We start from the raw sequence: 21966 nt of genomic DNA, 5'->3' as shown, positions 1-21966 counted from the left end.
AGGATGATTGGACTCAGCCCAAAGCCCCCTGCTCTCCCAGGGGTCGGAATCCAGCCACAAGCGTTTGGAAAGACCATGATCGGAAACCATCTTAGTAGCTGTTGAGAAGAGCTTTGAGCTGGTGGCAGATCTTGGGACTAGGAACATGCAGCTTCTGAAGTTTCATCCTAACGTGGCCACCAAACTTTGCTGTCCTGTTGCATCTCCGATCTTCAAAGCAGAGATGACAGAAGTGACGCAGCTCCGCGCAGGCAGGGGTTGGAGAGCGCTTGCTCTAGTGCTGGGACTCGTGTTGTCTGACGCCCTCGTGACCCACTGGTGAGGGGAAGGCTTTGCATCCAGCACCATGCTCTGTGAGCTTTAGGATGAGTGGAGGTGGTGAAGAGATGCAGCTGGGGAGAGGCTGCTGCAGCGAAAGCTGATCCTGTAGGATGTGGATAGGGAACCTCCTTCCTCAGGAGCATCAGGACAGGGGCTTAGGCCTGGTCGCTCCCACAAGGACAGGCTGAAGTGGCTCGGAGGGGGTGGCTTTGTCTGGCCGTCCGTGGCTGTTTGGGACAAAGGAAAGAGAGGCTCATCAGAGATGTCAGCTCTTGCTTGTTTTCCCACAGGGAGGCCCTGCCAGGCCTGGATTCCCAGGCAGCCGGCAACCACACTTACTACCACCAGAGCAGGCAAGGGGTGGCAGCTCCCAGTGCCACCTTGGACTCGCATGAGCTGGAGTCCCTCATGTCCCCACTCCCGGAGGATGCACCCGTGCCCCTGGGAGACATCACGGAGCTGACAGAAGTGCACAGCCTCATCCACACGAGCCTCCCAGAGGACATCGTCCGGGGAAAGAGGAAGGTAAGGAGCCGTGCACGTGGTGACTGGGCTCCTACCCTAGGCAAGAGCCTTTGTTTGGCGTGTCGCTGCTGGGAAGCCAGGGTCTGCTCCTGTCCCGGCTCTGCAGAGTGCTCGACTGCAGGCTGGTGCTGGGCAGCCATGTGTTCCCTCTCTGTAACACTGACTGGCTCCGTCTTGGCTGTCTCGTCTGTATTTGGGATCCCCGTGCCACCTACCAGCCCTTTTCACCTCCTGGGACAGTGACCCGTCACCCCCCAAGATGCCGCTGCCAAACGCACTGCTGCAGGAAGCTGCGCTGTCCCCACCTCTGTGGCGTGTCGGTGGTGGGAGAAAGCGTGATGGCCAGGGTGGACGCTCTGCCTTCCAGGATGCTCTGTTGCGTAGAGTAAAAGGAGCTTTGTCCATAAACAGTGTGTTCACTGGAATACCCTGCAAGATACGCAGGAGGTGAAATTGTGGTTTATTTGTGAACCTTATATTTTGAAGCGTTCTTTTCCTGTCCTGCTTGGTTTGCCTGATGCTGCATCGTCTTTCATTCCTTCCTGCCCATTTCCTCTCTCAAGCTCGCCTGAAACATTTCATTCCATTAGGGAACCTTTAATTGGCCTAATTTAGTTAATCTGTTTATGTCTCTCTTTGTAGCCCAGGGAGACCATGTAAAGTAATTAGGAGGTTCTGTAAAACAAATGTATTGTGAGCGCGTGGGATTTCACGTTTGCGTTGACGATGCGCTCGCCTGTCACTGGAGGAAGGTGAGTTCGGGATACCTGGCTGACGGCGAGACCCGTCCGCGTACTGGTGGCAGCGCGGCTGTGGTCTGCTGGAGACGCAGCGTCTCCTGCTGGGTTTAGTGGTCCAGTGAGCCAAAGCCATGCTTTTGGCCATCCCCAGGTGCCGTGGCAGATCGGCGCTCAGCTGAAGGAGAGGCAGTTTGCAGCCAAGCGCATGTGTGGATTTTGGTGGAATGTAGCTGCCTGTCTGGACCCAAGCCGAAGAGTGTGAGGAATTTCCTACAGCTCTTTCTGTTAAATAAGGAACAAATGTTTTCAGTGGTGGTGTCTTACCCTGAGAACAGGTCGGGGTGGGGGAAGTTCCCTCCCTTGGGAGGCCGTTCTGGGGGCAGCCTGTCCAGATTCACTTCCAAAGCAGCAATCCTGTCTGCAGAGGCTGGCGCACAGATTTTCATGTGTGTGGGTCTGGAAAGGGCAGTGCCAAGGCCTGGCCGCTCAGGCCTTAGCCCGAGAGCTTGGGTCTGCCGCAGAGGCTGGCAGTCTCCGAGTTCTGTTCAGAGATCAGCGTCAGGGAGAGGGGCGACTCTGGCTGCGGCGTCCCTGCCTCCCTAATGGGGTGGGGAAAGGCCACCGGGTGTTTAATTCGCTGAGGTCTTTTGGCAGCAGAACAAAGAGCTTGGGCTTTTTTGATGGATGTGGACAGGGAAGCAGGGATCACTGAGGAGCAGCCACCCGGAGAGCAGCGCTGTCACCCGAGGACGACCTGGCAGGGGAAGGAGAGCTGGAGTGGCGGCCGGGAGCAACAGGCTGTTGTTGCTGGGAGTGGGCACTGGAGGGAGATGTGCTCCCACGCAGGGGGCCCCACTCCCTCCACTGCCCACTCCCCGCTGGAAGTGCCGCCTGAGCCAGCCCTCAGCACCGTCGCATCTCTCTGTGCTCTGACGGGTATCATCACGGGTACAAAGACTCAAACATCTTTACGCTACAGTTGCCAAGAGGCCGCATGTCTCGATGGTGATGTGATTTTTACCCGGCTGGGGGGTCAAGCAGTTGGGCAGGTCTCATGAGCATGGCCGGACCGGTGCAGATGTGCCTCACAGCAGCTGTAAACCAGAATCAAGTGCAGTATTGAGTGGGTGCATCTCCCTACTTGTAGATGAAATGCTGCTAGCCGAGGCCCAGGAGTGGGCTGTGGGTTCCATGGCTTGTCTTGTGTGCTGCAAATAGCTTCTGCCAGCAGCCGTTTAAGCTAGGCTGCCGAAAACCCCCGGGACCCTGCCTGGAACCAGGTGTTGCCGTTTGTCCCATAGAGTGACCAGCTGCCTTTGTTGCCTTCTCTTTTCTGCTCTCATGCTGTGTGTAGTTGGGGCTGTGAAAACCCGTGACAAGGAATGTGGTGGAGCTACAGGAATGAGAAAATCCTTGTGGAAGGAAATTCCTGGTCCAGCCTGGCAAGGGGAAGCTCACCAGGGTGCTCTAGGTCAGATGCTGTCACTTGCAGTGCTGGTCAGTGAAGAAAGGGAGGAAGAAATGACTCGAGGATGCCTCTTATTTAACGGCGTATTAGGTCACCCCAGAGCTCAGGATGTTGGCTGGGACTTGGTGCGATGCTGTTGCCGCTCTTGGTCAGGTTTGTGTGGCTGTGATGCCAAGGAAGCGGCAGCTCCAGGCCTGTCTGACCTGCTCCAGTTGCCTGCTTGCCTCTCCGTCCTCAAGTTCTGCTCCTGAGACGGGGTTTGCGCTGGTTGGGTGGTGCTTGCCATTAGCAGTGGCAGTGCTGCTCCCGTGCTTGCAGGCTCTTCGCATGCTGCCTTGTTACTTAGAATTTCATGGATTTTTAGTCTTGTGGCAGCCTGAGGTTCCAGTGGAAATTAGAGGCTCTGTGTTGTTAGGAGCTGTACAGACACAAAGAAGGGACTGTCCTGTGCCCTAAGCAGTCAGAAGTGAGTGGATGTCACTTTACAGGTGTGGGGGCTGGAGAACAGTGAGACCAGGGGCAGGAAGACTTTAACAACGCTGAGATTTGGACTGACTCCTGCAAAGAATTGCAGGCAAGGGTTTTGAGAAGTCCCCTTGGTCGTTTTCAAGTCAAGATCACCAGTTCCTTTGAATGTAGGGCCGTGATTCCTCCTTAACCATTGCAGGTAATGCTGGGGGTGCAGGTGGGTGCAAGCGGAAGGTGGGACAGCCTTTGTGCTGCTGGAGAGCCCACGGGAGCTGCCTGGCCACCCTGCCCTGCTTGCAGGACAGCGAGGTGCCGCTACGGCCGAGCTGTCGGCACGGGGCCTGCCTGCACAGCTGACAGCTCCATGAGGCAGGAGTACGCTCGGCCGCGTCGCCGGCCCTTTTCCTGCCTTGCTGTGCATTCCCCAGTGGTCGCACCCGAGCATTTGTAAATACCCCGACAGGTGATTTTCCTCCCTTGCTCTCTTCCCCTTTCAGGTGACCCCCCAGAGCGGTGGCCTCAGTAGCCTGCGTCGTAGGTGAGACCACAATGCGCAGGCTGCGGTGGCGCAGCTCTCTTTCCCCCGGCAGATGGACTGAGGATGACGAAATGGCTCTGCTCCAGACATCTCTGTCACTGCTGCTTTTGGGCCAAGCAATTTAGGGGGTGGGGGAGAATGTTAAAAAGCATCTGCTTTCCATGGAAGGCTGCAGCTTTTCACTGAGTGAAGCCAAACCCAGGCGTTTTGGCTTGCAAGTGCTTGCTGTTGTGCTTCTTGCGAGCTGGAACCTTCCTCGCTTGCTGCCCCGCGCCTTCCGTGTGGGCCTCCTCCCTGTGGGGACTGCGTTTCCCGTGAAGCATCCCTGAAACTCGGAGAGCAAAAGCTGTAACGCATCAGGGAACTTGGATCTACCCAGGCTGTTTGTGTTGAAATTTTTCTGCGTGGAAAAAAAGTCCTGACGTTTTCAGAAAATTCTTCGACGAGGGCTGTTCTCCCGTTGACAGCTAGCAGAGATTGTCCTCTGTCCGGTGGGGGAGAGGGCTGCGTTCTGTTGCATCTCGTTTAGCCGTGCGGCTGCGGGCAGGGGTGCCTGTGTGTTTGCATGGGACGGAGCTTTCCCACTCCCCCCGGCCGCTGTGGTGCCGTTCGGCGAAGAAGCTTTTCTCTCTGCTGTGACACCCCAAAAAGCTGGGCACATCTGAAATGTCCCCAGTCTGGTTTTGCACAGGATTTCAAGCTAGTTTAAGTAACCATCTTCATAAAATGGGGAAGGTTTCAACATCAACATTTCCTGCATGTTCATTCTCAGCTCATATATTTGCATGAAATCATTACTTGTCTCTGAAAAGGTAACATGATCTAGGCACATTTTTACCAGTTGGAGTTTTTATAAAAAGGCTAAAATTAAAAGGCTTGTTTACTTTGATAAGGATTTAGCTGTAATGGAAACACCTTTTATTGGAAGATGTTTTTATTAGTTCTCATTCTTGTGTTTGCAGTGAACTGACAAAGGGAATTTTCCCTCTTTAAATCTGTATTAGACGGACACTCCTTGCCTTTGTTATTCTGTTGTAAAAACCAGGAGGACATTTCCATGTCTTCCTTCAGCCATTCACCAGCCCCCCTTGAGTAGAAAGAAATAGTATTGTTTATTACACCAAAAAATCCTGCTTGAAAAAGCAGAGAAGCTTTGAGGCACACGAGACCTTCTTCAGATCGGTGATGAAAACAGACCTAGAGTTAATTGCCGCTGCCCAACCTTAGAGAGTAAACCCCAGGAGGGTTTTTTTCCCCCCTCTCAAACATAATGTGCTTGAACAACATGTGGGATATAGGCCATGTTGTGTGGCTGATGGTTTTTTCTGTTTGTTGAAAGTTGCAAACTGGTACAAAACAAGTTTGTTCTTCGTTGCAGCCAATTTCAGCCAGAGCTGAACAGGCTGTTCCCAGAGTCATCAAAACCTATGTAAACACGGCAGATTGACGTTTCCGCTAACAGATGGTCCATCGGGGATTGCAGGAGAGCTGCCTGTTCATTGCCACGTTTTTTTGGTATTCACAAGATGCCTGCAAGAAGGTTTTCAAGTTTGCTCTGCGTGTGTGTCTGGATGCGTACGATGCTCAGATCTTTCTGATGGCAAATACGCATGTAAGCATCTCTAACGGGAGACACGTTTGGGTGCGTGTGTGCGTATTTGTGTAGGTTCAACGCTGAAATTTCCAGGCAGTATTTGCTCAGTAACGTATGTTCCTTGGAAAAGGCACAGAAGCCATCAGTCAGCCATGTAGCTGCAGAAAGCCTCTCAGATGGCAGCAGAAGCAGCCTGAACACGTGACTTGAGTACTCGCGTGTAGTGATACTCCTTGTTGTCAGCTCTGTGTGATCGCTTGGTTGATTTCTTGCTGTTGAAGTGTGATTTAATGATTGTCCACTTAGAAAGGGAGCAATTAGGGAATGCTCTTGGCTCAGTTTATGTTGTTGAGGAACGGCAGCGATCCACCGCTAAATTAGCGAATCCTTGATACCCACAGCGCCAGTTTTGGACGTCGGTGTTCTGCAGGGTGCTGCCATACAAACGAGGCCCCTTACTACATGTTTTCTTAAGGTTTGATCCTGGGGTGGCAGCTGAGCTCCTACGGCTTGGGCTTCGTGCTGGGGTGTAACACGGCTCTGCGTCTTGCAAGGTGTTGAGCCCCTTTGGTGCTTGGGTCAGGGTGGACAGGGAGCGCTCGGGAAAGGCTCAGGCAGCCCTGCAGGGCATCCGTGAGCCCTTTAACGTGCCTTCTGCCAGCACCGACAGCACGAGGTGGCCTTTGCTGCTTGCTAAATAGCTGACTTAGGAATGCCTGGCTCGCATACAACATCTGCTCGTGTATTTCTACCTAATTTCCAGCCAGATGGACCGAGGCACGGGGAGGTCAAATGACTCACGCAAGGTCAGGCTGATGTCAGAAATCTCCTCGCCATCTCGGCTGGACTTGTGCTACGTTGGCTGTTGTCGGAACAGATCCGGCCTGCGTAAGTAGCAGCCACATATGCAGAGCAGAAACCTTGGTTTCTCCTGCCTGGCAGCGAGCAGTAGGTGGTTGGTGGGTTTGAGGAGACGTGCCGTGTATCTTCACCCTGCACAGCCATCGTGCTCACGCCACCGGTATTCTTCATGCTCACGCACACGTGCACGCTCGTAGTCGTGTTGGCTCAGGATTTTCTCTTTGCGGCAGCTTTGCGTCGTCCTCTCATTGCTATCCAGGCAGCGTGCAGCATCTGTGGAACGAGCCCAGAGATAACTGGCTCATGTCTTCTTTACATCTGAGCACGTGTGTGTGTATATGTGTATATGTATGTGAGTCAGCAGCAAGGCTGAGCTCAAGTAAATGCAGCCTAATAAAATCAAAACCTGGAAAGAAAATACTTTTCTGCCTGTGAACTAATAGTCTGAGCTGTTAAATAACTTCAGCTCTTAAAGGCACACATTTCCCATACACAGAGGTGTGCATTCAACAGTTTATTGCAAGGGGAAGCTGAGAGAACCCAGAACAAATTGCGTTCAGCCCATATAATTTAATTAGATCTACAAACAAGGTAACACTGGTTGCCCAGGGGATTTAAAGCTGAGCTAAGAATTGCTTGGTGGTCTGTTGCAAAAGAAAAAAAAAATTTAAAAAACTAAGGCCCCCAATGTTGTGCCTCTGTGTTGATGGGGAATGGCGCGGTGTTTACCCAAGCCCTAGCTTGGAGCAGGATATCTGTCCGCACCATGGAGCGAGCAGTCTAGCGTTGCCTTCAGCTCTTACTGGAGCACACGTGCCGGTACGTGCAGGCGAGGGTCCTTCTCCACGCTGCAGAGCGGTGCTTGTGCCGAAGCACATACCGTAATCGTTCGGCTCCGGATTCCCACTCTCCCTGTTCCTTTCCAGCTTTGCATTATTTTTGCGTAGTCTCGTACTGCTCTGAGTTGGTCGCAGCTTTGCAGGGAGTTGATTTCAGTGGACGCTGAAGTGGTGTCTCGTGCCATGATATACCCGTTGGCCTCAAAATTTGCCGATCAGTGGCAAGCCCCTTACGAGGCCGGTTGTGAACCACCTGGCAACTTTTATCCGCTTGCTCTGCATCAGACCACGTAACAGAGCAATAAAACCTGTTGTAACACAGAGACTGTGTGGGTCCATTGCAGCGAGCGTTTTTATTTTGACGCCATCAGAAGTGTTCTCTGCATTTAACTTGCGTCTTCTAACACCATGGTGTTTTCCCAACTTGCACTTTCCTTTTTCAAGCTGCTTCTCATTTCAGGTTTATGAGGATAAGAATCTGTATCTGTGATAATTGGGTCTTTTCTCCTCCCGCTTTTCTTCTGCAGCCTTCATGGAATAAATCGGCTCACCAGCCCTGGACAAACAGCGTAGCCAGGTACGGGGACGCTATCACAAAAGAGCCTCTCTCTGCTGCGAACGGGTCGCTGAAGCTCCCTCCCAGCGCAGGACAGAAGCTTTTGTTACAAGCTCTGGTTTACGATGCCGTGATGGTGGGTGTCTTCAGTCATTTCTTGACTTGTGTATTCTGATGTGGTTTTCCCATTTATGCTCCTCACCTCCCTTTCTCCTTTTTCCGGCATAGGAGAAAATGTTTTCTTCTCTGAGCTAGCTTTACTTGGCTGAGCATAGGCTTTATTTTTTTTCCTGGATATAGGGGGGTGTGCAAGCGAGGCTGATGGGATTTGAGTAAAAGCTGTTTGTTTTTTCCAAGCATCACTCAAAGCCTCAGCTCTCCCCTGCTCTTCTGTCTTGACTCCAGCCGGCCCCTGAGGGCCTGTGCTGTGGGCCCGTTCTTCTGGTGATGGCCGAGCGGGGTGAGGCAGCTCGGCTGTCGGCAGGGCTGCGGCAGTCTCGCTTCCCTTTAGGAGACCTAATAAATGCTTATAAATATCTGCAGGGTGGGGGTCAGGACGACGGGGCCAGACTCTGTTCAGTGGTGCCCAGCGACAGGACAAGGGGCAATGGGCACAAACTGAAGCAGAGGAAGTTCCAGCTGAACATGAGGAAGAACTTCTTCCCTCTGAGGGTGACGGAGCCCTGGCCCAGGCTGCCCAGGGAGGCTGTGGAGTCTCCTTCTCTGGAGATATTCCAGCCCCGCCTGGACGCGGTGCTGTGCAGCCTGCTCTGGGTGACCCTGCTTGGGCAGGGGGTGGGACTGGGTGACCCACAGAGGGCCCTCCCGACCGATTCCGTGATTCTGTGATTGCCGGGGACCCCGGGCCAGGCACCAGCAGTCTGCTTTGCGTCCTTGCTGTGGCCATGCGGCAAGCAGCCTGCCAAGTGAGTCGGGAGCTGTGTGCTCAGCACAGTCACTAAGATCTACAGCGTGCTCGCCTGAAGGAGGGATTGCATTTTTGCCTGTAAAAGGAGTCAAAGATCAAGAGTTGATTTAAACTCCTTCTCCAGATAGGGTAGAGCAATTTCCACGGCACTCGTCTTCCATGTGTGGGTGCACAGGTTGGGAGGAAATGCTGTTTCTGATGTTGCTTCATTGGAATAGATGGGTACTCCCGTGTTTGGGAGAGTTTGTACAAGGATCGTGACGTCTGTGCCACGGTCTCAGCAAAGCAGGCCGACGCCTGCTCAGGTTGACTGTCCACCAGAAGATGATTTTGGTTGTTGTTTTAAAAAGTTCACCCCTCCACCCCCAGCAGGTACTTCTAAGTAAGCTACCTATGCTTCCTTCCCAGGTAGTCGTGTGAAAATCAGTTATACACAGGATGTCATTAACGTTGTGGGTAGAGTTACGGCAATGTTTTACAACCTAATTACAGGGCACCATTTACAGCACAGCTTACCCATCAGAGTTTGTCAACAAAAGAAGAAAAGTGCTAAAATATGTAAATGATGCACCAAGTTGGCTTCAACAGAAAGCGCAAATTACGTGTGGGATATCGCTGCTCTGAGTTGTCGTCTTGCTACTAAATCACACTCAGCCCAGAATCTGAGCGCCGATTGCCTGGAGAGCTCTTTGTGAGCTTCCAAAATAATTTGCCTGTTAAGTTACTGAGTGGTGATCTAGCAGAATGACCTGCCAGATTTGTGGGGACCTGTAGCCTGAACTCCGCTTGAACAGCGGAGGAGAACGGATTGTCTTCTTTCTGAATTAAAGTGCTTGAATTTACCCCAGCTTTTGCAGGCTGTGACCAGGGCTCTAAGGAGCAAACATTTTGTGATGTGTAGCCAAGGTGACACCAGGACAGTGAAGGCAGTGCTGGTATCTAGCTGTGGGTCTGTATCATGAGGTGTCTCAGAAGCCAGTTTCCTAGAGCACTGCCCACTTGCCCTCTGGAAATCTGGTCCTTAATATGGAAACAGACTCTTGAGTTTTGAGAACTGTGGTCTTTGACAGAGGCTTGGAGGAATGGTTGCTCCAGCCTGCCAAGAAACTGTGGGCAAATCACTTCACTCCCTTGGGACTTGCTTTGCCAAATGTAAAATAGGAATAATGATCCTGAGGTGATTTGAGATGCTGCTTAGGACTTCAGCTCTGAGAAGCATATCAAGATAATGCATAATGCTTAATAGCAGCACACGTACATCCCATTGCACTCTGTGGGATTAAAAAGAAACACATTTCAGTGCTTGGTTGGGTCACAGCCTCAATTATCTGAATCTCATTTACTTTACCTTCTTTTATTTTTTTAATTTTTCCCGTTTGATAACAGAACGAAGCAAAGAAAAGCCACCCGCCAGCCAGCCTCCACCAAGTAGAAGCAGAGGTCATCGTCCATTCTGATTTTTCAGCTTCTGACAGAGACTACGACTCCCAGCTGCACACCCTGGAGAGCGAAGAGACAGAAACCGAGGACCAGGAGCCTGACGAGCTCCCCTCCGGAGAGCCGGCTCTTCCCAGCTCTCCCAGCGCCCAGCAGAACACTAGCCAAGTGCTGGGGGACGGCACGGCCAATTCCGAGACTTGGTCCCGGGATGAGCTGTTACCTACCGACAGAAAGACTGACACCCCAGAGGCTGTTTGCGTCCGTGGGCTCACCAATGGCTTCCACAGGCACGGGGAGAGTCTGGATTCAGTGGAGAGCGGAGATTCGGACTCCATCCAGGAGGGCAGGGGGGATGTGCAGCCAGTCAAGTGCCAGTTGCGTTCCCCGGCCCCGGAGGAGGCCCCTCTCTGTAGTAACTCTCATTTAACCAGTTCATCCTCAGCATCTGAGAACGTGGCAGGTGTCCACAATCCTGGAAGAGTGAACTAATCTGGTTTTGATCATGAGAGAGCTAGAAGCACTAGTGAGGGCCTGTCCCTGTGAGGTACTGCTTGCCCTCGACTTGCCGAGCCCAGCAGGAGCTGAGGAGGCGCAGCATCTCGCCAGAACAGGGTTTGGACCTGTCAGCTGTACATACTGCCTTCAAGAAATCAGCAGGTGGATTGGTGAGGGCCCGTCTCCTTCCCACTGAGGCTGATGAGTAACTCGGTTTTCGTGGGATTGAGCCATCTGCCAAAGTCTGATGTGAAACCACAGCTAGAACAGAGCCTTCTGCGTGAGACTGGGGCTGTCACTTCGCTGCAGTCCTCAAGGCGGCTGGCAAGGCGGCTGTGAACGCTCGGAAGAGGCAGGGCACACCGAGCGATTCTTCTCAGCTGTCCCTGCACGAGGTAGCGCCTTGGCACTGCCTGCTGCCTCGCAGCCTTGGGATGAATGTCGTCAGCGGAGTCCCACGAGGGGTGGAAGCCAACACAAACAAATGCCGTGAGCTGTAACCACCAGCCTTTTCTGCCCTCCCGCGGTTGAAGGGATTATAAGGCTCTCTTTGTGCACTACCGCAGTAACTGTTACTGGCAGGCTGTTGTAGTGGCCTTTTATTACACACTCTACGAGTGCCTCTGACAACGTGTACTATATAGAACCTTCTTCAGTGTCTGGGTCATTTCACCAACCTGGACTTTGTTTTATGTAGGTTCTTGTACCTAATATTTTAGGTACACATCTGTCCTTTTAATGTACAACATGTATTTTTATTTCCTTGGAACATTATATTATTTAATTTTATAAAGTGGAGTAGTGTGTGGTATAGAGTAGCATTTTTACTACTTCTCTCTTTCTTTATTTTTTCCTCCCTAACAACACAACTACCTCATGTCTGTTGGAGAAAAAAAGCAGTAGAACTACTCTTTTGTTATAGTCCATTATAGGTTTTAACTTATTCTTATACTGCCTTTTTCTAAAGAATATGTTTGCACTGGTTGTTGACTCTTTTTCATGCGCAGTGCTGCAGATCGGATGTCTCTCTTGCTTTGTGTCTAAGTGTTGCTCTAGGACACCTTCCCTACAGCTGGAGAGTTGGGTTGTGTTTCTCTCTAGGACTGTGTTTTGCAAGAGAGCGAGGGAGACTGCTTCAGCTGGCGGGATGCCGATTCATCTTTCCTTGAGAAGCTTATACTAGCAAGGAGAGAAAAGAACCAACAATTGCAAAAGTAACTTGTGATCTTGGGGACATCTATTCTTTGGGGGCTTTTTGTGCCCAAGTGGAGACACCTCAGATGATTCTTGGTTCCAGAGAGCAGCGCTCAGCTTGCTGTAAGCAGTGGCTCGCGGAAGGCTGTGGATGAACAGGTGAAAATTTCCGGTCACTTCTGAGAGTCCTGGCCAAAGCGCTCTTTATTTTGGGTTTTTTTTTTGAGACCAGAGCACCACCAAAGCCTAAAAATTAAACTTTTGTACCAGTTGGTCTGGTTTTACTACAGATGACATTTGAAAATCATTCGGTGACACTTCCTTGCTGACGCAGTTTGCTTGCTGCTGACATGTCTCCCAGCCTGGCCTTCCTGGGGTTGGGTGAACCTCTCTCTACCTGTTCTTCAGCCTGTCTCTGCCCTGTTCCAGGCTTGCGGAGTTTGACTGTGAACGCTACGGGCTGGACCAGCGCCTCGGGGATAACAAGGATCGGTGATTCTGTTCATTGGGTGTTTGGTAGATGTTCTCCCTTCCTGGAGGATGCTGACATCCAGCCATTTCTTTATTAAACAATGAGGGAAAAGATACCAGTCTCCCTCTTTTCCTACCGGAATTCCCCCAAAGCTATACAGGGAGCTGTGTGCTGATCAGAGACCCTGTGAAAGGCTTTAGACTTTTTTTTTTTTTTTTGTGGTGAAATCTGGAGTGAGATACCACTGCTTGAAGCAAGGAGAACCTTGCCGCTCCAGCATCCTATTCCCACCTCTGTTGTGAAGAGCCCTGTCACCGCGTGCCCTGCGTTCAGAGCTGAGCCGGACCAGCCTGTGTCTTTGTAATCCTCCATTAAACACCGTTAGCTCTGACCCTTCAGCAGAGGAGCACCTCCAACCTCCACGGACCCTGCTGGGGAGGACATGGAGCTTCCACCTCTCCCCGTGTTACAGCATCTCCTCCCAGCGTGGCCCACTGTTGTGGTAAATGGCTGTATTTCCTCTCGATGCACTTGCTCTGTTGCTTGGTATCTTGAGGAGGCTCAGAAACGCCATTCCATGCTCTGCAGTGCTGTTACTCTGAGGGGCTGTGGCACGCAGGCTGGAGATCGGTGCCAGCGAGCAGGCTAGGCAGGAGTTAGTGCGTGTGCGCTACCAGAGCGAGGAGCTAGCAAGGCACAGAATCATCGCTGGGCAGAGGAAGTGCGTGATTAACCTCCAGAGCTCAATGCCACGAGTCCTTGAAACTAATGACTTGGCAGGGTTACAGATAAGGCAGTGAAGTGTTATTGCGGGCAATAAGGGCAATTCACAGTTACCTGGGAGCGGATGCGATTGCAGAGGTGCAAACCCTCCAGCCCGGGAGCAGTGGCGGGGGGCGAGGTCTCTGCAGCTGGACCTCAGCTCGCAGTTAGTTTGGGGAAAGAGTCCTTGCTCTTCCCAAGAGACAGGACGGACCCTGTACATGCCACATTGCCACCGCTGGTGTGCGGAAGGGGAGAAGGGCACTTCTCCACAAAGCCCACTCCAGAGGAACCCCCGGTGACTTCCTTTCACCTCCAAAACCAAGTCACCCGTCTGCAAGCATGACGGTATGCCAAAGGACCGCTTCTGCCGAGTGTCTCGGCTGCCGGAGGGCAGCGCCGGGAGGAGCTTGGCCAGCAGCAGGTATGGCCAGGACACCGGAGTTCTCCCAGCTCCGCACCGTGGTACTGTACCTGGGGCAGGTCACGTACCAGCCCGGAGCTTTCCATCCAGGGGACTGTGGGGATGGAGGCTGAGTCCAGGGGTTGATGTCACATTTTCTGGGGCATTCCTTTGTACACGCACCCTCTGCTTTGTCTGTACTGACTTTCGCCGTCATACAGCCATGGCGTGAGCGTTGCTGAGCTGCCTAAAAGCTACCCAAAAGCTACCCCTGCCTGCTGCTGAAGCCAACGCAGGCAGGCACGGTGTGGCACCATTCCCCTGGATCACCTTGGGCCGATGACAAAACCACCAAGTTACGTGCTCCGAGAGCTGTGGGGCAGATGCAGCAGCGTGCAAACAATTCTGCTTATGCATCACGGAAACACTCTGTCTCCTCACACTGAGGCTGCTTCTGGTCTCGTTACACCCCACTGAATTGTGCCAGAGCGTGAAACCAGCAGCATTTGGATGTCCCAAGTGCTGCGGTGGCCGTGGGCCAGGTGGTACAACGGTATGCCAGACCTCAGTGACAGAAATCACGGCGGTTCCCTCCGAGGCAGGCGATCCGGGCTGACCAGCAGCAGCGAAGCCGCTCTTCGTACGAGCGCGTGTCCACACAGTGCTGGGTGTCCTCGCGGAACTCGGCTGTGCCCCAGGTCCCGCCTGTCCTGAACACACGTGGGACCTCTCGTGTCTCAGCCAGCAGTGAGTGGAAGACGGCAGATAATACACATTTGATGTGTAAAGCTGAAACAACCAGTGCATATATTTTTTTATCATGAAATAAGTAGCTTTCTTGCAGATTTCTCGCAGACGCACAAACTGTTGATACTTTTAATTACCCATCGTACTTCATCAATCAGGCTCCTTTCTCCCTTTTTTTTCCTTTCAGTAACACTAAAGATCATTGTCGTTCAACTTTTTGCTGGTGTATATTGTTTTACATTGTTAAAATGTCAGGTTTATCTCACTGGCATAATTTTGTAGTATTAATGTTACCGTTTGGCTACACAACTGTATATTCCCCATCTTGCTGCAGGAGTCACAGTTCTCATCCTTTTATTTCTTTGAATTCTTTGTGGCGTGAAACACATGGATAAAAAAAATCTCTTTCAACTTTTTGTTGATTTGATTTCTTACTTAACAGACAGCAAAGTTCTGGTTTAAATAGTTCAAGTGAGATAACTTATAATCTAGGTTTTGAGAATTCTTTACATTACTAGCTAACAGTCCTGAGGTCAGCCCATGAAATACGCTGTGTAAGAAAGCAACCTTTTTAATAGAGCGCTATAGGTGTTGTTGATCTCATTAGAAATAGGTGTTTTGAAGGGATCATCGCGTCTCTTCTGATCAATACTTTTGTTAGAGAAAAGGTGTTTAGTCCAGGAGAAATCTACCATCTAGTTCTGTTATTGTATTCCCTTTCTTATGTTTTAAAATTAAATTTCATTTAATTTTCTACACAGTGCATAAGGATGTGTAACCAGAACTTGATCTTGTTTGAAGATTGTGTCTGTGTTTGTTTCCATGCTGTACTTACTTAATTATAACTTTCTTTCTTCAGAGACTGTTCTTACTCCACAAATACTCTTTAGTGTTAAAGTGTAAGAAGACATTGTCCTTATATTCCTTAACTAATGGGTTATTAATAAAATATTTTTAAAAAAGAGTGGAATTTGTCTCACGAGTCAGTCTGTTACAGCTCTTACTCTGGGAGAAAGTTCTTGTCGTGGAAGGCTGATGCCACAGCCGTGCTTGGAGCGGCCGGACCCTGGGAGATGTGCTGTGAGGTGCTGGGCTGTACCCTGCCCCTCGAAAAGCGGCAAGGATGGCCGCAGAGCTCTGCCTGCGCGGGTCTGCAGGCAGCGGAGCTGCGAGATGTCCGTGCGGGCTGCGTCAGCCAGGCGGGAGCTGAGCCTCGTGGTGCGGGGCGCTGGCGGCTGCGTTCCCCAACAGCTCCAATCCAGCCTCGTGCTTCTCCGAGTGCCACACCGTGGATGGACCTGAGCAAGGCCCTGCAGCTGGCAGAGCGGGCGGCGCGGTGGAGCGAGGGTGTACTGCACCAGCGGGAGCTGGGATCCACGCTCGTGCCACTTCGGTGCCTGAGCCCACGGCCATGGACACTGGGAATGTGGGATGATGGTGGGCACTTGGTTCCTTAGGGATTCTTCTGGGATTTCAGATGTGGGCAGAGTTTGGGTTCATTAGGCTTAATGCTTGCTCTTTTCTCAGTTTTGAACTGATTCCTATAAGAAAAAAAAAAAATCAGTTTCATGCTTTATCTTTCTGGGGAATTTTTTAATGTGAAGAATATGCAGAAGCATCGAGTGAACAGTGAGACTTCTCTCGGTTGGTGCACTGGGCTGAACGCTCAGTGGCTTGCGTCCAGCGAGATGGACGAGAGGGTATCTGGCAGTGCCCGAGGACACTCCATTAACCTCCCATGCATCTCACTTTCTTCCTAGGACGCATTCCCTCCTTGAGTAGATAGTTCCCATTATTACTTTATGCTGCTAGGACTACGGAGCCATAAAATCGCATTTTATCTGCATTACAGAGGTAATAAATCTGCACTTAGCATAGTGTTCTCTGATAGTGGTTAAAGAGAACGGTGTCTGACAGCGCAGCTCCGAGGGGTCTTTCTCCTGAGGGCGGGTAACCCCACAAACGTGCGAGGAAGGGCCTCGGGGTGACGGGTGACTGCAAAGCCCACGTCCAGCTCTCTGTTCGCAGCACGAGACGTGGGTAGGAGGCTGCCGAGCATGGGTGAGCAGAGACGGACGGACACAGCCATTACAGGGGAGCCGGGACCATGGAGAAGTGAAGATAAGAGCGAGGCGTTTGTTTGCTTTTCTTTCTCTTCCCAGCCTTTTATCACCCCAGTGCGTTACGCCGTGATGCAGCCGGCAATGTTACGACAGCGGGCTTGGGTCTCGTGCGGTCTCGGCTAATTCAGTGAGTTACAAGTGCCCGGTGCTCAACCCTCCGGGAAACGACACGGCGTGAGGATGCTCCACGGATGCTCAGCAGACAGCCGGGGTGGAAACTGCACCCCGTGGGGACTCCTCCAACCTCCTCCCCTCCAGCACCGTGCTGGAGCAGCGTTACAGCAGCACAGTCAGACCCCGGTGGTTTGCCAGGCAGGTACGATCGTGTGGGTTTCGTCATTGGCGCTGGGTCCCCAGGCTCGTTGCCACTGATGGCAAAACTGCTGGATCGGCGGCACGATTGTTTTCAGTTAGCGGAGAACACGGGGCTCCTCCTCAGCTGGGCAGCTGTGTGGGGTGGTGACAAATGCCGGCCGCTGCCACTGCAACCATGTCCTTAAACAACCAAAAGCAGAGGGAAAGCAGCTCCCAGGAGCACGTCCCGGCGCTGCCCCGCTGCTGGAGGGACGGCGCTCAGCTCAGCGCCTCGAGGTGGGCGCCACGATTTTGGCTCCGCTCACTGACCTCGAAACAGATGCTGAAACCCCGCGTGTATGTACAGGAGTGAAGAGCTCCCAGGCTGTTAGCAGACCGGGAAACCACAGTTACACACAGAATAATAAATGGAGTGACTTCAGACGAGTTAATCTCCTGCTTCATCCGCTGAAGGTACTAATGGTGTCTTGGGGACCTCAGTTTGCAGTTAATTGGTGTAAATCAGGAGCACTATCGGAGCTGATGGAAATTCGCTGTGCAAGGAGTTGAGGGCTGAACGACTCCCTCTGAGGCCAGCTCTCGGGGAGGATTACGTCGTGGGGAGGGAGGACAGAGGGATGGACAGACCCCTGCCCCTCTGCGGGAGGGAGGACAGAGGGATGGACCCTGCGACCGCTGGGCAGGGAAGGGCTCTGGAGCTGGGCACTGCTGCTCCTGTAACCCCGCTGCTGTTCAAAAGTCTCCAATTTCTGCTCGCAGCGTGATAAGCAAGTTCCTGCCCCCAGCAGAAATCAAAGTTTTTGAAGCCCTCATGGTTACAGAGGAGCACAGAAAAACACGGGTGGTCTGGATTCCTGCTCTCAGGTAGCTCCAAGAAGAGCCCCAAACCTGCATTTTCCTTTAAAAATCTCACGGCTTTTCACGTGAGTCTCGTTGTTTGTCAGGACCACCCGCACTTCCCATTTTTGGATGCGACGCCGGCGATGTCACCGGTGTCATTTGCAAGATGCCGGGGCTGAATGTGGTGATGCTCTAAACACATAGCTACCCCTCCCCGGCTCCTGGGTCCTGCCACTGCATGCGGGAGCAAAAGCACCCAAAATCTGCGGTTTCTGGGGAAAACATGCCTTGTGAAACACACGGTGCTTCGTTTCCCTTGGAGTTATTAATTCCCACAAGCCGTGCTCAGTGCCAGTGGTGTCCCAGGAGCTGCCCCGAGGGCTGCGAGCGTTACGGAAAGGCGGGGAGACGGCTGGGGAACAGGAGCAGGGCTGGTGCCAAAAGGTCGGGGACAGCGCAGAAATTCAGATGATACCAGGAGGCCGACGGAGCCAGAGCAAATTCTTCCCCGGCTGAAAGCAACCTCGTACAGCTCAGTCCTCCGCTGAGCGAGGGAAGCTTTAATGAGGAGCAGATGTAGAGAAGTCTTCTTTCCTCGCTAGCCGACGCCAGCATGCTCAGGGTGCGCCATCCAGGGGAGCCACCCATTGCTCGTCTCCACAAAGGGTTTTTCACCAGGTTTCTGGGCACAGTTAAGGGGTTTAGTAACCTAGTCCATCAATCTCTGTTTTTATCCTGAAAAAATAAGTGAGTTAGGATCCACTTTCTTTTTTAGTTTTTTTTTTTTACCCAAACAAACCCCACAAAAGACTTCGAGCTGTCTCAGGAGTTTGAGTTTTACTGATGATGGTGATGATGGGGAGTTGTGTTTGCGGGACTGGGCAGGATCAGCTATCAGGGCCTCTGCAAGGGTGAGCTGCTTGGTCCAACATCTGTGCGACTGACCCACGTAAGTCCCCTTACAACGGCATTTAAAATAAAGAGCACTGGGACAAGCCAAGTCCTTCCCCGTTCCCGTCCTCTGGGGCTTCCTGGCCGTGGAATCCCCTTGTGGCCATCGCTCTGGGATCCCACTGCCCTGCTCCCCGGGGACACCAGGCACTGCAAGCCACCTCTGTGAGTGGGTTTGTTCCTCAGAACACAGCACAACAGCGAAACGAGTGGTGGAACCAGTTGGAAGCCGCACCGACTCATCAGCATTTTTCCTTCTTTTAACACCAGGTCTTTGGGTCCCATCCCTGAGGGCAGGTGAAACACAGCTCCCCAGCCCCGGGCACAGAACCTTCTTCCCGTATGCTTACCACAAGCTCAGGATGGCCTCACGTCAGCTGCCATCCCTGCAGAAAGCAGGGCCAGCCGGGACAGGGCAGCCCGGGCTGGACTCCCTCAAGGGCTTTGCTGTGCCAGGGGGCCCTCAGCGCCCTGCTGGGCTGGGCTGGAGGGAGTGCTGTGAGGGGGCTCCGGTGAGGGGAGACCCCTGAGGGGAGCCCTGTGAGGGGGCTCTGCTGAGGGGAGACCCCTGAGGGGAGCCCTGTGAGGCGAGACCTATGAAGTGGCCCTGCTGAGGGGGCTCCAGTGAGGGGATACCCATGAGGGGGCTCTGGTGAGGGGAGACCCATGAGGTGTCCCCCGTGAGAGGGCTCTGGTGAGGGGACACCCATGAGGGGAGACCCGTAAAGTTGCCCTGCTGAGGGAGCTCCAGCAAGAGGAGACCTGTGAGGGGGCTCTGGCAGGGGGAGATCCATGAGGGGAAACCTGTGAGGGGCCTCCGGTGAGGAGAGTCCCATGAGGGGGCTCCGGTGAGGGGAGACCCGTGAGGCGAGACCCATAAAGTGGCCCTGCTGAAGGAGCTCCAGTGAGGGGGCTCTGGTGAGGGGAGACCCGTGAAGTGGCCCCCGAGAGGGCTCTGGTGAGGGGACATCCATGAGGGGAGACCCGTAAAGTGGCCCTGCTAAGGGAGCTCCAGCGAGGGGAGACCTGTGAGGGGGCTCCGCTGAGGCGAGACCCATGAAGTGGCCCTGCTGAGAGAGCTCGAGTGAGGGCATACCCGTGAGGGGGCTCTGGCGAGGGGAGACCCGTGACGGGGCTCTGGTGCCAGGGCTCCGGCGAAGGTCCGGGCACGGTCCCCGCGGACCCCGGGCGCGGCGGTCGCTGAGGAGACCCGGCCCCGCCGCCCCCCGCGGCCCCGCCGCGCCGCTCCCGGCGCCCTGGCGGATGCGCAAGATGGCGCAAGGCGCTGCCCGCCCGCCCCCGCCCGCCGGCGGCCCCGCTCCCTCAGCGCCGCCCCCCCCCCCGCCCGGCGCGGCGGCGTGCTCGCGCGGAGGGGAGCAGCGTTGAAATCCGCTTTTTGCCTTTTTTTTCCCCCCTCCTTCTCCCCCCCCTCCTCCAACCGAGGGGTGGTTCCCGCCTCGCCTCCCTCCTTCCCGGGCTGCTCCCTCCCCGTGGGGCGCAGGGAGGCGAGCCCGCCCGCCCGGGATGCCATGGCTCCGCCGGGCTCCGCGCTGCCCGCCTGCCTGCTGGGGCTGCTGCTGCTGCTCGGCTGCCGCGGAGGTAAGAGCTGGCGCCGGGCTAAGGGTGCGGGGCAGGCAGCCGGCACCGCCGCCGCGCCCCGCCGCTCTCGGTCGGGTCGGTCCCGTCCGGTCCGCGGTCCCTCCCGCGCCCCGCGCCCCCTCATCGCCCGCGGGGTCCCTCCCGCGTCCCCTCAGCAACCCCGGGGTCCCTCCCGCGCCCCCTCATCACCCGCGGGGTCCCTCCCGCGCCCCCTCATCACCCGCGGGGTCCCTCCCGCGTCCCCTCAGCAACCCCGGGGTCCCTCCCGCGCCCCCTTATCGCCCGCAGGGTCCCTCCCGCGTCCCCTCATGGCCCCCGCGGCGGCCGGCGCCGCGCTCGTCCCCCGCGTCCCTGCGGCGGGTGCCGGTCCCAAGCCCGGTCACTCCCCGTGGCAGCGGTGGCGGGGACCGGGCGCGGCTGCCGGTGGCACCGGCCGTGTCGGCATCCCGCTGCGGCGAGGTGTGGGGGGGCGGCTCGTCCCGCCGGGGCCGGGGCGTTCGGCCGTTCGGCTTCTCCACGCAACGCCTTGACCCGCAGAGGGACCGAAGCGTGTGTGTGTGTGTCCCTCCCCCCTCGCCGTGGTTGCGGTCGGAAGCCCCGCGGTGCGGGAACGGGGCCGCCACCGCCCTGGCCCCCGCGGCCGCCGTGGCAGCGGGGCTCGGGGAGCGGAGCCGGGCGTTCGGCAGCCCCCGAGCAGGGCGGGCGGGTTGGCCGGCCGAGAAGGGACGTTGGGCTGCGAGTCGCAGGGGTGATGGCGAGCGACTTCAAACCCGCAAGTCCTGCGCAGGCAACCGCCGGTTGCCTGCGCAGGACTTGCGGGTTTGAAGTCTCTCGTACCGGGGCCGAGCCACAAAAACATCGCAGGGATTTCTTTTTTCCCCCGGACCCTCCTGTGCACATGCCCTGCTGATAAATCACAGTATTTTCCTTCTGCTGGCGACGCTGCTTAGGCAGCTCTCTAACCTGAGAAGGGAGCAGAGGAAGATGATGATACCCGCGTCCCTCCTGTCCCCTCCTCGCTTCGCAGCCTCAAAGATAAGGAGAAGTAGGAATGGTTTTTTAACATGCAAGCAGCCCGGCGTGGTCAGAGGGAGAAAAGTGTGCTTTGAGTTCATAAGAAATGAGCTGCCACGGTGTTTGGAGAACCAGGCTGTGGGTTAGTCCCATAAGAAATCTCGCCACGTGGTTCGTAGCAGCCACGGCGAGGAGGAGAAGCCAGCGTGACTCGCGGAAAATACAAGTTATCGGTGAAGTGGATGTAAGGAGGCAGGGCTCGTTACTCTGTTGGGATTCCTGGGTACACAGCAGCGCGATGAGGATGGTTGAAAAACTGCTTCTTTCTTAGGAAAGGAAAAGAAGTGAATTTCTGGAGGCAAAACTTCAGTTTGTGTCGAAGTTTATCACCTGCTGCTGTCCACGTTGCCTTGTGTGTGTGTTTATGCTGTGACTCGGCAGGTCAGTGGCTCCTGCCTTTGGGGTCCGTGTTGCTGGTCCCTCTAAAGACGGCTTGGCTGCTCTTTAAAAGTTTTTCTGCCCTGAGAGGTTTTTTTCCCCCTTCGGTGGGTTTACACGCTCTGACAGTGAGGTAACGCGTTTCTGCTGAACTTAATAAACCGTCCCGCGCCGGTGCTGCTCAGCGCCGGAGCAGCAAGCCTGGCCGCGGGGACGGGTGCTGCGTCGGGAGCGGTGCCGTGCGGTGTGGGACGGGATGCTCCGCTCCCAAACTCCCCAAAACGCCGGCCCAGCGACTGGGAACCGGGCACTGGGAGCTGCTGGTCAGCGTGCTG

The 21966-nt window shown here is 54.4% G+C and overlaps 2 protein-coding genes across 3 annotated transcripts in view; both read left to right on the top strand.

The window, feature by feature from the left end:
* The window catches only part of IGDCC4 (immunoglobulin superfamily DCC subclass member 4), a 100332-nt gene extending 85022 nt beyond the window's left edge, over window positions 1-15310 (top strand). For both annotated transcript variants that reach the window (XM_075431571.1, XM_075431570.1), the window contains exons 18-20: window positions 612-846; window positions 7882-8046; window positions 10225-15310. In XM_075431571.1, the coding sequence (XP_075287686.1) occupies window positions 612-846; window positions 7882-8046; window positions 10225-10767 (943 nt within the window). In that variant the 3' untranslated portion in view covers window positions 10768-15310. The remainder of the gene's footprint in view (window positions 1-611; window positions 847-7881; window positions 8047-10224) is intronic.
* Window positions 15311-20092: 4782 nt separating this feature from the next.
* IGDCC3 (immunoglobulin superfamily DCC subclass member 3) overlaps window positions 20093-21966 on the top strand; it is a 110230-nt gene continuing 108356 nt past the window's right edge. The window contains exon 1 of the mRNA XM_075431984.1: window positions 20093-20179. Within this exon, the coding sequence (XP_075288099.1) occupies window positions 20110-20179 (70 nt within the window). The 5' untranslated portion in view covers window positions 20093-20109. The remainder of the gene's footprint in view (window positions 20180-21966) is intronic.

This window comes from Opisthocomus hoazin, chromosome 10, assembly GCF_030867145.1.
Source record: "Opisthocomus hoazin isolate bOpiHoa1 chromosome 10, bOpiHoa1.hap1, whole genome shotgun sequence".
Lineage (NCBI taxonomy): Eukaryota > Metazoa > Chordata > Aves > Opisthocomiformes > Opisthocomidae > Opisthocomus > Opisthocomus hoazin.
The sequence above is the reverse complement of the archived record's forward strand: the minus strand, read 5'-3'. Positions and strand labels throughout refer to the sequence as shown.